This window comes from Medicago truncatula, chromosome 7 (genome assembly GCF_003473485.1).
Source record: "Medicago truncatula cultivar Jemalong A17 chromosome 7, MtrunA17r5.0-ANR, whole genome shotgun sequence".
Lineage (NCBI taxonomy): Eukaryota > Viridiplantae > Streptophyta > Magnoliopsida > Fabales > Fabaceae > Medicago > Medicago truncatula.
In genome coordinates, this window is record NC_053048.1 from 38,477,007 (window position 1) to 38,491,584 (window position 14,578).

At 31.3% G+C, this 14,578-nt stretch overlaps 3 protein-coding genes and 1 long non-coding RNA gene across 4 annotated transcripts; 2 read left to right on the plus strand and 2 right to left on the minus strand.

The window, feature by feature from the left end:
• The first annotated feature begins 230 nt into the window (after positions 1-230).
• On the plus strand, positions 231-1,446 carry LOC112416777 (uncharacterized). The gene is made up of 2 exons (XR_003007216.2): positions 231-752; positions 912-1,446. It is a non-coding gene; the product is annotated as an uncharacterized lncRNA (long non-coding RNA).
• Positions 1,447-5,634: 4,188 nt separating this feature from the next.
• On the minus strand, positions 5,635-6,359 carry LOC11438530 (uncharacterized). Its single transcript, XM_003624347.4, has one exon. It carries the CDS (start codon positions 6,193-6,195, stop codon positions 5,809-5,811), a length of 387 nt encoding a protein of 128 aa, XP_003624395.4. The 5' UTR covers positions 6,196-6,359; the 3' UTR covers positions 5,635-5,808.
• Positions 6,360-8,221: 1,862 nt separating this feature from the next.
• On the minus strand, positions 8,222-8,979 carry LOC11439481 (uncharacterized). The gene has a single exon (XM_003624348.4). It carries the CDS (start codon positions 8,797-8,799, stop codon positions 8,407-8,409), a length of 393 nt encoding a protein of 130 aa, XP_003624396.1. The 5' UTR covers positions 8,800-8,979; the 3' UTR covers positions 8,222-8,406.
• A 3,499-nt stretch (positions 8,980-12,478) lies between these two features.
• Positions 12,479-12,918, plus strand: LOC11438531 (uncharacterized). Its single transcript, XM_003624349.4, has one exon. The coding sequence runs from the start codon at positions 12,479-12,481 to the stop codon at positions 12,866-12,868; it is 390 nt and encodes a 129-aa protein (XP_003624397.1). The 3' UTR covers positions 12,869-12,918.
• The last annotated feature ends 1,660 nt before the right edge of the window (positions 12,919-14,578 follow it).

The following is a 14,578-nucleotide window of genomic DNA, read 5'->3' on the forward strand; positions in this document are numbered from 1 at the left end:
ATGTTTCTCATAACCCTTAACCATGTATGGTATGGAGGTATGTAAGGAGATTATGATCCAAGTCATTGAAATGATTTAAAACCTGAAATTGATAAACCTTTTGAATCTATTGAGGCTCTTCACTACTAGAAAATATACATTTGACATCAGGGTTTTCACATCAGTAGTTGTTTTTTTCTTGTTCTTTGGATTAACTTGCAAGTAGTAGTTAGTTAGGTAAAGCTCTTAATTTTAGAGGGTGACTTCAAAATTCAAAACCTTGACATTATGTTTGAATTATGTTAAACTCATTAATATTACTCTCTCAAAATTACATTTTTTTTTTTCATTTTGTTTATCTAGCCTCAACTTTGTTTCATGGAATTTTAACTTTAAGTTCACTAGAAATTCAGAAGTAAGGTTTTAGTTATTTATTTATGCATACCCATCAATTTAGTCTCTATTATTCTTTAGTGAGCTGTACAAAAACAACATTCAAGGAACTATTCCTCTACAACTTGGAAACCTCAAGAGTCTTGTTGGCTTGTACTTGTGTAACAACAACATAACATGAGTTACTAAACCATAAGTTGCCTATTTTCTCATGTCATTTATCTATGTATACATGTGATTGTGCAAAGTTTATAAGCAAGATTGAGATGTATTTGCTGGCTTTCTATATTGATTGTACCACTGATGGAGTTCTCAACTGTGGTCTTCCTCACATGATTGTTACTCCCCTTGCTTATTATTTGTAGGAAGAAGTGATCTTGGTATGCATAGTTTAATTGATGTTGTTGATGGTCTATTTACTCAACTCAGGATCCTTGGACTTTGTCTTTCAATTGATGAATAAACTGACAATTTTGTGGTCTCAGGACAAAACAATATCCCCCTGTATTTCAACTTATTTTAATCTATTTCTGTTGTAGTTACAAGTTTTTGGGCCGCTTTGAGCTTCCTCCTGCTATTTGTGTATCCAACTCCTGAACCTCCAACAACAAGTTGAGTTTCACACGGCTTCAATGGTGTTGCCTTCGGAGCTGTAAGTAGTTTCTCATACTTAGTTGTCAGCTAAAGTTGTTCTGCTTCTGGTGTGACTAAGTCAGATTGGAAAAAGATAAACAGTGGCTGATTTATCATATAAATAGATGCATGTTGACCAATGTACATGGACCCTATGTCAGGATTTTGGATCTTTTTTTTAATGAGGTATGTAAGTATAAAAATATGAAGTTTAATTAGGCACATGTTATTGTTCAAGAACATGAGATTTTTCTTTGGTATACTTATTGTTAAAACTATGTAGTGTAATCTTCAGAACTATGTAGTCTAAACTTTGGTCTACTTAGATCATTGTCGACTATAAAATTTAGTCTAATGGTTGTAAACTATAAAATTTTAGTTGTGATTGATTTAAAGATGAAGTGAGGTACTAGACGTTAGTCCTTAGTCTCCAAGTACAAAGAACATGTGTAAGAAATAGAATTTACAGATAAATTTACTTTTAGATTGGATACTTTTATGTTAACGAGATGTACTTAAATTTTGAACCGTTGATATTTGTGTTATGCATGTTTGTTAATAACGTGGGTAAGGACTAGAACCTACAGATGTATTTACTTTTAATAACAATTCTTTTTGGATAATTTATATTATTGTGATGCACTTAAATTTAGAATTGTGGATAATTTATGTTATGCATGTTTGTATATCATAGTAAGAATTTTTTTGGTTTTGATATGATATAAGATAAAGACTAGATCTAATATGGTAATGCAGTAAAAAAGAGGCATAAATATTGTTTTTTTTATAAGAAAGTAAGATTTCACTTCAGTTGAGCCTGATGCTGAGGTGAAAAATAATTTTTTTATTTTGAAAAATTTGACTTCACATCGGTGGTTTCCTTATTGCCGATGTGAAAACCCTTATGTTAAGCTCTTAACGACACTTATCATATCAGCGCAATGTAACCCGATGTGAAAAGGGCTAGACATACAACCTCACCTTTAGTTACATCGGTTGGGATCCGATGTGAAAAGTCGAATTTCACTGATGTGAAATGTCATTTTTGTAGTAGTGCTTGATGATGAAAACAAAACTTCACTATAAATAAATAAATTAGTGCATGAGGTGATTATTGAAATGAGTTTGAAGATGATGTAGTCAAATTAGGGTTTCTTATTATTATTATTACAAAGTTAAATCTCAGTTCAAATATATAGAAAAAGAAAAAAGACACTTATATTAGCTAGGATGCGAAAAGAGTGATACATATATATAGAGAATATAAACAGTTGAAACGCAAAGACATGGTATATAAAATGTAGGCTAAATTGTATTTTTTGTCTCTTAACTATTTAGGTAGTATCGCTTTGACCCCTTAATTAAAATTCGATTTATTTTGGTCCCTTAACTTTTCTCTGTTACAGATTTTGGTCATTTCCGTTAGTTTTAATTCAAAAACGTTAGGTTTTCTTCATTTTCTTCTGGGATTATTTTTGTTGAAGATTGATGGAGATGATATGAAGATGAAAAGGACGATAAAAAGAGGAAGAAAATCTAACGTTTTTGAATTAAAACTAACGAAATGACCAAAATGTGTAACGGAGAGAAGTTATAGGACCAAAATAAATCAAATTTTAATTAAGGGACCAAAGCGATACTACCTAAATAGTTAAGGGACCAAAAATGCAATTTAGCCTTTAGTGCCTATTCAAATTGTGGAGTTAGTTGTTGTGCTCTCATGTATGGAAAGCTACGCTAGTGTGGGAAAAAAACAATAATGAGAACTGATATGATACAATTGAATTGATTCCTTAACATCTCATAATGGGGAATCACGTGAAAGTTTTTACAAAAAAATTCAAAGAAAACAAATGAAACAAACAATTACATGAAATATAGTACGTTCATGTGAAGCAACCAAAGTTTTAGAAATCTAAAAAATAAGCCTAGCCTCGAATGCATCACCAGAATAACCTTTAGATACTTGACGAGCCTTTGGAATCCTTTTCACACCAAACTTGTTATCAGTGTTCAATGCCCCTCCTACATTACCAGCCAACTTCAGCATAAAGTTCATATAAGTATTCTTGATTTTTGTCACCATCTTATCATCCATCTTAGCTTTGGACTTGTTCTGATCTTCCAATCCCTACGTGGACTTCTCATCCGTATGATCTGCATCTTCTTCCGTCGGCCGGGGGTGGTTGTGCCGTAGTCGAGGCGCCGGTAGCCCCGTCGGCTCAAGTACCTTGTTATTTACATGGTTTGAAATGCTTGAACTTGGTGGAGGACGTCTGGTGAAGGAAGATGATGTTTATGATCACTTTATGCGAATGAATAGAGATTATTGCTTGGATTAATTATGCTTGTGTTATATATAAGAGAAAAAAAAAATAAAGAAATTAGGGTTAAATATGTTTTTGATCCCTATAAATATACCAACTTTTTGTTTTAGTCCCTTTAAATTTTCCTTCAACTTTTAGTCCCTATAAAATTTTCAAACACTACTTTTGGTCCCTATTTTTAAGTTAATTTTAGTATTTTTTTTTTTAATGAAATTATGGAGAAATGTGTAGAATATTGTAAAAATCTTTCCAAAAAAAATTTAGAATTTTTTAACAAAACATAAATTTAATATGAATTTTTAACCATAAAAAATATAAAAATTCATATTAAACTCATATTTTGTTAAAAAATTTTAATTTTTTTTGGGAGAGATTCTTATAATATTATGAATTTTTCTGCAAAATTTTATTAAAAAATATGAGTTTACTTTAAAGGAGGGATAAAAAATGAAGATGGAAAATTTTAGAGGGATTAAAAGTTGAAGGAAAATTTTAGAGGGATTAAAACGAAAAGTTGGTATATATATTCATAAGGATGAAAATCATATTTAACCAAAAAAAATTATAGCACGTTTAATTTTCTCAAAACAAAGAAATCGGATACACAGCGTAATTGTGCATTATAAAAAGATATAATAGATCCAGAAGTCCTAGCTCAACTGGTAAAATGCCGAAATTGTTAGGCCGGATGCCATGACCGGGGTTCGAACTCCGGTACCTCCACTTATGTGTGTGAGTTTATAATGGCTTTGCCATTTCGTCTATCTACCAAAAAAAAAAAAAAGATATAATAGTATGTGTGAGTGAAACAAGTATGACCAAGACCAACCGTCTTTTCTTCCTTCCTTCCTAGAAATGGCGAGTGGGAAAGTTATCTCGCTTTAATGCTATCAACAAATGAGAAACAACAAATGAATTTGCATGCTTTTCTTCTAGATGCTTTGACTTTCAATTTTTTTTATATTTATCATTTAAATAATGAATTGATTGAGTTTAAAATTTACTATGAGTATAAATGAGAGAATTGAACGGGGGTGTTCATGTGTTGGGTGGGTCTCCCTACTCAACCAAAAAATTGGATTGGATTGAATTGAGTGATTAATACAAATCCATTTTGATTAGTTTAAGTGAGTCACATTAGGTAAGTGAGTCAACAAAGTTGCAACTTGTTAAACCAACATAAATATAATCTTACTATAAACGAATCGAGATTAAATTGCATAGACTAATCTCTTGCGTCTTATGTGACCCAACGACAACAAACTCTTCCTAAGAGTTTTAACGTTGCTGCATGTCTAAGGTTGGATTCGAACTTATTAAGACCTTAGTTAAGTTAGAAGAGACTTGTGTCTTTTGGGTAATTCATGAATCATTTTCGTCATTTATACATAAGTCTAATTTTTTTTTCCCCGAATAGTTTAGTAGTTAGAAATTAATCCCTTTAATGAATAAGTGAGAATCTAAGTTTCAAACTCCAACCTCTACATACCGCAACATTCTTGTGAATTGAATTATGCTTACGGAGACGCATAAAACTAACTCTATTGGTAACTATTTGCCAAAATTTTATATATATATATATATATATATATATATATATAGTGAAAAAGAATGTGTGAGAGAACCATATTTTAGTGAAAAAGAATGTGTGAGAGAATCTATTTACTACTCTAATGTAATTCTTATTAACTTGTCGACTGTTACAATTTTCTCTCAAAGCACAATTTCTTTCTTGGATTATTTTTGTTAACTTTCTAGTTCTCATGTGAAAAAGGAGTCTAGGTAATTTAGAGTCAAGTTCAAAGGTAATAAAGTCCGATAAAAAATTATGTCACCCAAAAATTGAAGTCACAAACTTTTGGTTACACAATAGAACATTTGATAAAACTGATTTTTTATAGTAAACTAAAATATCTAAGGTCAATATAATTAAAATCAACATGTCTTTTCTTAATAAAATGATAGATATAATATAAAAGCAACTACCACTTTTTAATCACGCTTCCAAGCATATGGTGATAGTATAGTATTGAAACATGATATAAACATATTTTAGTACAGTTGAAAAACATTAGAAAGAGAGTAATCCATCAACCCATTTTGGAACATAGATATATCAGTGCCGTACAAAGTGAATAAATATTTTTTTTGCCAACTTTGACCATTCCAAAATTCCACAATCTAGACGTTTACATAATTAGAGTTGACAAAAAAAAAAAATACTCTACCCTCAATTACAAATGATCTTTCATCATACAAAAATGTATTTTTCTCAGTTAAATCAATAAATCATCATATTTCATTTGATTTAATGGTAAGATTTATTGATTCAGTGATGAAAACTAACTTATACATCGAACAATAAAAATATAAAAATATGATACAGTTGAATTAAGTAATTAACACATCCTAATAGGGAAATGGGAATCACGTGAATTTTTTTACAAAAATTCTAAGAAAACAAAGAAACAAACAATTACATAGAATATAGTTCATGTGAAGCCACCAAGGTCTTAGAAATCTCAAATATAAGCCTAGCCTCAAACGCATCACCAGAATAACCTTTAGACACTTGACGAGCCTTTGGAATCCGTTTCATACCAAACTTGTTATCAGTGTTTAAGGCCCCTCCTACATTACCAGCCAACTTCAACATAAAGTTCATATACGTATTCTTGACTTTTGTCAACAATTTCAATGGTGATCTTATCATCCATCTTAGCTTTGGGCTTGTTCTGATCTTCCAATCCCTACGTGGACTTCTCATCCGAATTACCTGCATCTTCTTTCGTCGGCCGGTGGTGGTCATGCCATAGTCGAGACGCCGGTATCCCCGTCTGCTTAAATACTTCTTTATTTCCATGTTTTGAATACCTTGAACTTGGAGGAGGTGGTGGTGGTGACTGGTGAGTGAAGATGAAGTTTATGATGGTTTTCTCTTTTATGGGAATGAATAGAGATTGTTGTTTGGATTAACTATGCATATGCTTATTGGATTATATATAAGAGAAAGATTAAATAAATAATACCACGTTTGATTTGCTTGAAACATAGCAAGCGAATGCATGACGTAATTGTGCATATATAAAAAAAATATACAAAGGGGCTGCATTTGAAAAATAAAGTCAATAAACAACACTTTGACCCTAAATAATGTGTGAGTGAACAAATATGACCAAGACCAACCGTACTGTACCATCAACAAATGAATTTGCATTCTTTTCTTCGAGATGCTTTGAGTTTCTATGTTTTAAATTTAACTTTTTAAATAATGACTTGATTGAGTTTGAATTTGACTATGAATGAGAGAGGTCCCTATGAAGGTTTTGATGTTTGCTTGGCGTTTTTTTTTTTTAAAATAGATTGTCAACTAGGACGAATTTATTTCAAAGAAGGATTATTTATTACTCACGAAAAATCTCAATTTTGTGTTAGTGGGTGTGGCTTGCAGAAATTCGAGAATCATTTATTCTTGACTTATGGTCTATTTGGTCTACTGATTTAGAGTACATTCAACGGATCCTTCTACCATTGTGGATTATTTTCTTCAGTTTGGCACCTCTTCATGTTATGCAACATCAAGGCGCTCATTCATGATTTTGATATGGTTTGCAAGTTATTGGGTGATTTGAAAGGAAAGAAATGATAGGCTATTCAGAGGTAAAGACCATTCCCCCGTTCAGCTCTTTGGAGAATATTAAGCTTTTTTCTTTTTGTTGGTTTAGAGCTAAATTTGTTGTTATACTTTTTATAATTGGTACCAAAATCCTTTTGTATGTATGCGTGGGGATTGGCTAATTGTTGGTTCGTTCTGTTGATACTTTGTTGCATTTTTTTTTTTTTTTGGCTTTTTTCTCTGGTATACCTTGTGCTAGGAGGATAGAGCTAGTAGTAATTTATTTCATTTTGATTTCTTAAAAAAAATTGACTATGAATGTAAGTAAATGAGAGAATCAGGTAGATGTGTTCATGTGTTGGGTCGCCCCGACTCAACCCAAAAAATTGAATTGAATTGAATGATCAATACAATTTATTTTGATTAGACTCAACTCTCAACTTAAGTTATATTGGGTTAGGTGATTAGTCAACCAAGTTGCAACTTGTGAAACCCATACAATTATAACTCTACGTGAGTTTTAGTATTTTCAAATTATATAATTCGAAAACATCAGACCTTGGAAAAATATAGAAAAGTTTGTCTTACCATTTGTATACCTACGAATATTTAACAAAACATTCATAAACTTCAAGATTTGACTAACAAAAACATAAATAATTATATTAAAAAAATCATACGTGTTTAGTTCCCTAATAATATACATTTCAACCAATCTTGGGAGAGGTCTATGCTACCCGAATCAACTCTTTAAGATATCATCTTCAAATTTACTACACGTACAACCTTTTTAACATTTTCATTATTCTCTAGGTTTTCGACTATCACCATGTGGTGTTTTATTTTGGGGTGTTTTTTTCTAGGGGCTTGATTGCCGCATTTTTACGTGCCCTTTGTGGTTTTCTCTAGCTTTCCCGTTCTTCTTGTGTAGTGTGTAGCTTTTAATAATATGATGTTAAAAAAAAAAATCTATCATCACATCATCATCTTCAACTATCACATTATCCGCATGCCGCAACACGACTAAGTACATTATAACTGTTGAACTTGTTAAGTTTCTTGATCATGAAAAAATTAGTACTTGGGATGATATGTTGAAATGAGTTCAAGATGAAGCAACGAAATTAAGGTTTATTATTGTTATGACAAAATTAGATCATGATTTAAATTAGAAGAAATCATACACTTGTATTGGGATGTGAATTGAGGGGTATAAACAAAAAATACAATAAACAATTAAGACACATGATCCATAAAATGTAAGTGTCTGTTCAAATTGCAACACTATCTTTTGTGTTCAGGTGTATGAAAAGTTACCGTAATGTGTGAAAAGCACAATCATGAGACAATGAAAATATGATACAATTGAATCAATTGCATAACACCCTCTAATGGGGAAATGAGAATCACGTGGAAACTCTTACAAAACTTCAAAGAAAACAAAGAAACAAGCAATTACTACATGGAATATAGTTCATGTGAAGCAACCAAGGTCTTAGAAATCTCAAATATAAGCCTAGCCTCAAATGCATCACCAGAATAACCTTTAGAATTAGACACTTGACGAGCCTTTGGAATCCGTTTCATACCAAACTTGTTATCAGTGTTTAAGGCCCCTCCTACATTACCAGCCAACTTCAACATAAAGTTCATATACGTATTCTTGACTTTTGTCAACAATTTCAATGGTGATCTTATCATCCATCTTAGCTTTGGGCTTGTTCTGATCTTCCAATCCCTACGTGGACTTCTCATCCTTATGATTTGCATCTTCTTCCGTCGGCCGGTGGTTGTTGTGCCGTAGTCGAGACGCCGATAGCCCCGTCTGCTTAAGTACCTTGTTATTTCCATGTTTTGAATTGCTTGAACTTGGAGGAGGACGTTTATGATGGTTTTCTCACTTTATGCTAATGAATAAAGATTGTTGCTTGAATTAACTATGCTATGCTTATTGGTCTATATATAATATAAGGGAATAATTAAAGAAATAATACCACGTTTAATTTTCCTTAAAAAAATACGACGTTTAATTTGCTCATGCAAAACATAACAAGCAGATGCATAGCGTACTGGTGCATATATATACATAATAAAAAGGGCTGCATTCAAAATTTAAAAAGCTGCATTTGAAAAATAAAGTCAACAAACAACACTTTGACCCGAGAAAATGGATATGTATGACCAAGACCAACCGTCTTTTTTCTCCACAACATTTTGGTTTCAATTTCATGTGATATTGTCCAACCACAGTATGACACGTGTCATCTTTTACTTTAAAAAATAATAAAAAGTAAAAAAATTATGAAAGAGAGATAAGAAAACCACTTGTCACATTGGTACCAAAATGTCGCACAAGTGCTATCACTTTTTACCTTCCTTGAAACTGCACGTGGGAAAGTTCTCTCTCTTTGAAACAATAGTCATCTTAAATATAAAGAAGTGAGGAGTTAGAGGTTCAAACTCCGATCCCTTTATATTATTGTCCTACCAACCGAACAGTTACATAACAATTTTCTCTTTAATAACACTATCAACAAACAAGATACAATCAAGATACAAACGAATTTGCATTCTTTTCTTCCGGTTGCTTTGAGTTTCTATTTTTAGATTAAACTAGAGCTTAAAATTGTGCAATGCTCGAGTAAAATATGCTTGGAATGAAATATTTTTTTGGAGCATGACATTTGAACACCCTGTCTTTTTCATACACTCGTTTAACGGTGTATTGTATCTCTATCTCTCTACCTATCATATATATTGTATCATTTTATTTTCCTCTTCATTTCAAAGTGTATACGCGGGGCATATACAAAATATTTTTCTATTTTTTTATCATAATATTATTTTTAAGATACAAATGATATATTTTATTTTTATCAATAGCTACTTCCCATACATACATACGGACACACTTTTTTTTTTGGCTTAATTGAGTTTAGAATTTACTATAAGTATTCATGAGAATATTAGATATGTTGTTCATGAGTTGGGTTCCCCGACTTAATTCATAAATTTGGGTTGGATCTAAAGATCGATACAATCAGTTTTGATTAGTTACATTAGGTTGGGTGAGTCAACGAGTTTGAAACATATGAAAACCACACAATTTTATTGTCTTTTTTTTTGTTTGGGTTTCGAACCTCAGATCTTGCATATATTATATATTGTTCTTATCAACTGAGTTAAGTTTATGAAGACAATTTTATTATCTCTCGAAAAACACAAATGTTTGTTCGTTCATGTCATGTCATGCATGTTTTAATTGTTGTGGATAGATCTGGTGTCCACCCTAACCCAAATCTTAAGGTTTGTAGGTATGACAACATGGTTAAAATAATATGTATTTTTTTTTTTTTTTTTTTTTGATTTTAGGTTTTTTTTTTTTTTTGTATTTTAGGTTTGTAGGTTTGATAGTTTAATTCGGTATTAAAAAGCTAATTAACCACAATTGACAGAGGACAAGAGAGTATATAACTTTTTTTGTCAAATAATTTGATGGATAGAAATCTACCCTTAATCTGTCAAAAAAAAAAAAAGAGAAATATATTTTTAAAATCAATAAGTGGAGAATACATGGTTTCAACCAAGGCCATATCTGATGCAAGGCGAAGAGGGCGACCGTTCTAGGCCCCAAAAAATAAGTACAAAATTTGGGCCCCAAATGTTTTTTTTAGGGGTCTATTAGGCCAGGCCATAAAAAAAGTTGCTTAATTTTTTTTATCAAGTTTGATGTTTAAGAGTTGCTCTTCTCTCATTTGTTTTTGTCATTCCCGTGCTATGTGAATGTTTTCAATTTGATAATTCCAACAGTTTGAAAATGTGCCTTCGGTATGTACATACCGGAGGGGTAAAATGAGAAAAGTTAAAATGAACTACCGGTATTTATCTACCGGAAGTCTTATAAAGATTATTTTTGTATTTTTAAGGGGCCTAAATAGATATTGAGGGGGCCTAAAAAGCAATCCTCTACATATTATACTAACTGAGAAAATGATCATGAGGTCCAAATATATTAATGTGCGCGCTCCCTTTAAAATAAAAATAATTTTTTTTTTGACGGGAAAAATAAATATTTCTGTAGTGTGCTATTCATGGGAAAAAAAAAATATACTACTTTGTCCGGATATGAGGAACTGGGTCTGTGCCTAACCGACCGAATGATAAAACCATACAACCTTTCGCTTTTAAAAAGTCCGATTCTGTAAGGAAAAAAAAAAAAGACTGGTTACAATTTTTTTGGATTAATATTAGGTGAACAATTTGCACCATGAGCATTGAGCTCTCTCTCTCTTCCCTTTCTCAAACTCCCACCGTCACAATTTTTTTGATCTATCAAGATGGATGATTTAAGGTCAATTTTGATCGAAAATCATCTCTTCAATTTTTTCCTCCTCTTTTAATTAAATAAGTGACTATCGCATAGTTTTCTTTTGTTTGTTTATGTGATTTCGTCGTCTAACGCGACTTTGCTTATTTGAATTTATGTCTTTGTACGGTGTGTTTTTATTTTCCGTTTTAATACGCCGTTTATTTGATTTAATTTGAAATAATAGTTTTGATTAAATGCAGATTCAATCAATGAATTTTGCGTTGTCAACGTTGAAGATCCGAAAACATGAGTATTTTGGTGGCTTAAATATAATCATATTTGTAGGCATATTTACTCTGTCGTTTTATGTTATTAACATGGATGATACAAGTTTGTTTGCAGATTCGTCATTTTTGTTTTCAATGACTTTAAATTTGTATTGTATCGATGCACTTTTTCAATTTGAATGAATAAATATCGTTTATTTTAGTTAATAAAAGTTTGATCGGATATGTATTCATTATTCAATCATTAAATAACTTTTTGAATTTTATTGTTCAAAAATAACTTTTTGAATTTTAATTTAGAAAAAAAACTTTTTTAAAGGTATAATCAAATCTGTTTTTTATATCAACAAAAACAATTCATTTGAAATTATTTTACACCATTTTTTTTTTTAACTTATCAAAAAGTACCCTCATAATTTAGTCATTTAAAACCGCTATGAGACTAATCTTTAGTAAGTGCTAAGACATTAGATTTTTTAAGAAGAGTTTGACTAACTCTTTAATGTACAATTCCAAAAATTAAATTCAGATTCTTTTCATGTAAGAGACTCATGCTGAAGCAATTTGTTAATTAATTAAATCAAAATAAATTAATTCTATTAATAAAAACTAGTAAAACAAATGGGACCTAGAAACCTTACTTTGAGGGAACAGACAAAATAGAGTAACTAAAGTTTGTTCATTTACAGGGCGTCCAAACCCTAGTCAAAAAGTCGTTTACTAACTTTCTTTCTTTCTCAATGACAAATGAATACCTTTCCAGCCAAATAATACCTATTCAAACCACAAACTATTCTATTCAATTTACTCTCATAATTAAGCCCTAACATATATATAGTACGGTATATAACTAGACATCACACTTCACCTCTTACACAAAGAAGAAAGCATAATTCACATCTTCCTCCACAGCTCAAATTAATTTCTTTGCCACATGGAAATGGAATCACTGCTGCCTAAGCAAACTAACAATGGTGGAATTAAGCAATACTTGAGAAGAAGGCAGCACAAGCACCTAGAAGGGAGTGGGAGAAAAATGAAGATCATAAGGTTAAAAAGAAGCCCACGTAAGTTTTGGAGGATCAAAACAATCCCAAGGCTTAGATGGGTGATTAAATCACCATTGAAAATGTTGACAAATTTTAAGAAGGGTTATATGAACTTTATGTTAAAATCTTTGAACACTGATAACATCTTTGGTGGGAAACAGATTCCAAAGGCTCCTCAAGTTTCTAAGGATTATGCCAGTGATGCGTTGGAGGTTAAGCTCATATATGAGATTTCAAAGGCTTTGATGGCTTCTCATGAACTATTTCCCATGTAGTAACATGTAATTCTCTTTTTAATTTAATATGATTTTTCATGTTTTCTTCATCTGCATTGTGAGTTTTCCTTTCTTTTTATTCACTTGCTAAGATTTATGTCATAGGGTGTATTACATAGAAAATGTTGAGGTATGCACCCATAATTATTCGTTTAAAAATTGTCTTTATATGTTAATTTCTTTATATATTCCCAAAATGAGAAATAAAGGTTTTACGACAATTAAGTGCCGATCGAACAGCCGCGAACTACCGTTGAGGGAGATAATTTCTAGGTGTTTGAGAACAATTTTAAAAACCTCGAGCAAGTTTATGGTTACGGGGATATTTATATAGACTCCTTAATGGCCTTTTCAGTTTGAAAATTGTTCTTCTCCCTCTTAAAATTGCCCATTCCCTTAATTCATCGTGAGTTAACTCATGCTCAGCATTTTTCAGCGTGAGTGAACTCATGCTGATACTTTTAAGATCGGTTGAACCGGCTTAAAATATGATTGAACCGAACTTAAAAGTGTTAGTGTAAGTTAACTTATGCTGAAAAATGTCGAGCGTGAGTTAACTCACGTTGAATGAAGGAAATGAGCAAAAACAAAAGGGAGAAGAGCAATTTTCTTTTGGTTTCAGCCTAGTCTACAATTTGGATGGGCCTATCTTTCCTCTTGACCCATTTAAGATCTATTAGAAAACATCTCATAATTTGCAATTTATAGTACAAACATTTATCATGATACACACTTATTAGTGCGCATAAGCTATTTTTTTTAGGGAAAGATAAAATAACATTAAACTGTTTTTGTACACGCTATTAGTTGTTTCTAGCTATATTGAAAAACTTTTGAAAATAAGTTAAAAAAAAAATTATGAAAATTGTCATAAGTTGTTTCATAAACTCTTCCAAACAGTTTAATAAAATTTATGTCAAAACAAAGTTAGACTCAAATAAACCATTAGTTCAATAACCGATTGTACATCTTGTAAATATATGTATCTACATTGAAAAGAAAATTCACATACCCCTCAAATTTAGCCTCTCTTCCTGCAAATTATTTGAAAAAGTAGAACTTATATATGCGGTGTATGGGCAAAGTCAAATTTTGAGTTTATTGATACCCTTTCCGTTTTAAATTAAGTGATTTTTTTTAAGCAAAAAGAAAATATAATAAATAAAAAAGAAAGATACAAAAACTGGAGGGACGTAGGACCTGATTCAAAAAAATCAAAACAGGAATACAACTTGATAAATCAACCTAAATGGGTCTACTCTAATCTATCCTAACAAAAGTTCACTAATCACAGACGCAACTCAGCGAACCCGCGTACGGGCGCGAAAACGGGTTACAAATAAAGAATGATAAGTGAACATCTAAAAAGAATTAGTTTACACTTCCAAAATAAAGTGATTAGTTTACACTTCCAAAAGCATAATTTTGACCTTTAATGTTTTTAATTACTTACTTACTAGAAAAAAATTAGAAAAAATTATATTTTAAAAATATTCATCGATACGAATCCAACATCTCACATGTCACAATTTATCTTTTTTTTGTTAAGAAGCCTAGTGGTTTGAGCTCACACAATTAAATTGTGGAGAAGTGGAGTGTCCGTGGTTCGAACTCCGACCTTGCATATAATATGCGATATCTTTACCAACTGAGATAAACTCACGGGAATAATTTTATTTTATATATTAATAAAAAAAATATGATCAAATA

What these genes read in the sequence shown, in the direction of transcription:
- LOC11438530 (XM_003624347.4), bottom strand. Translation starts at nt 6,195, where the DNA reads ATGGAAATAAAGAAGTATTTAAGCAGACGGGGATACCGGCGTCTCGAC.
- LOC11438531 (XM_003624349.4), top strand. Translation starts at nt 12,479, where the DNA reads ATGGAAATGGAATCACTGCTGCCTAAGCAAACTAACAATGGTGGAATT.
- LOC11439481 (XM_003624348.4), bottom strand. Translation starts at nt 8,799, where the DNA reads ATGGAAATAACAAGGTACTTAAGCAGACGGGGCTATCGGCGTCTCGAC.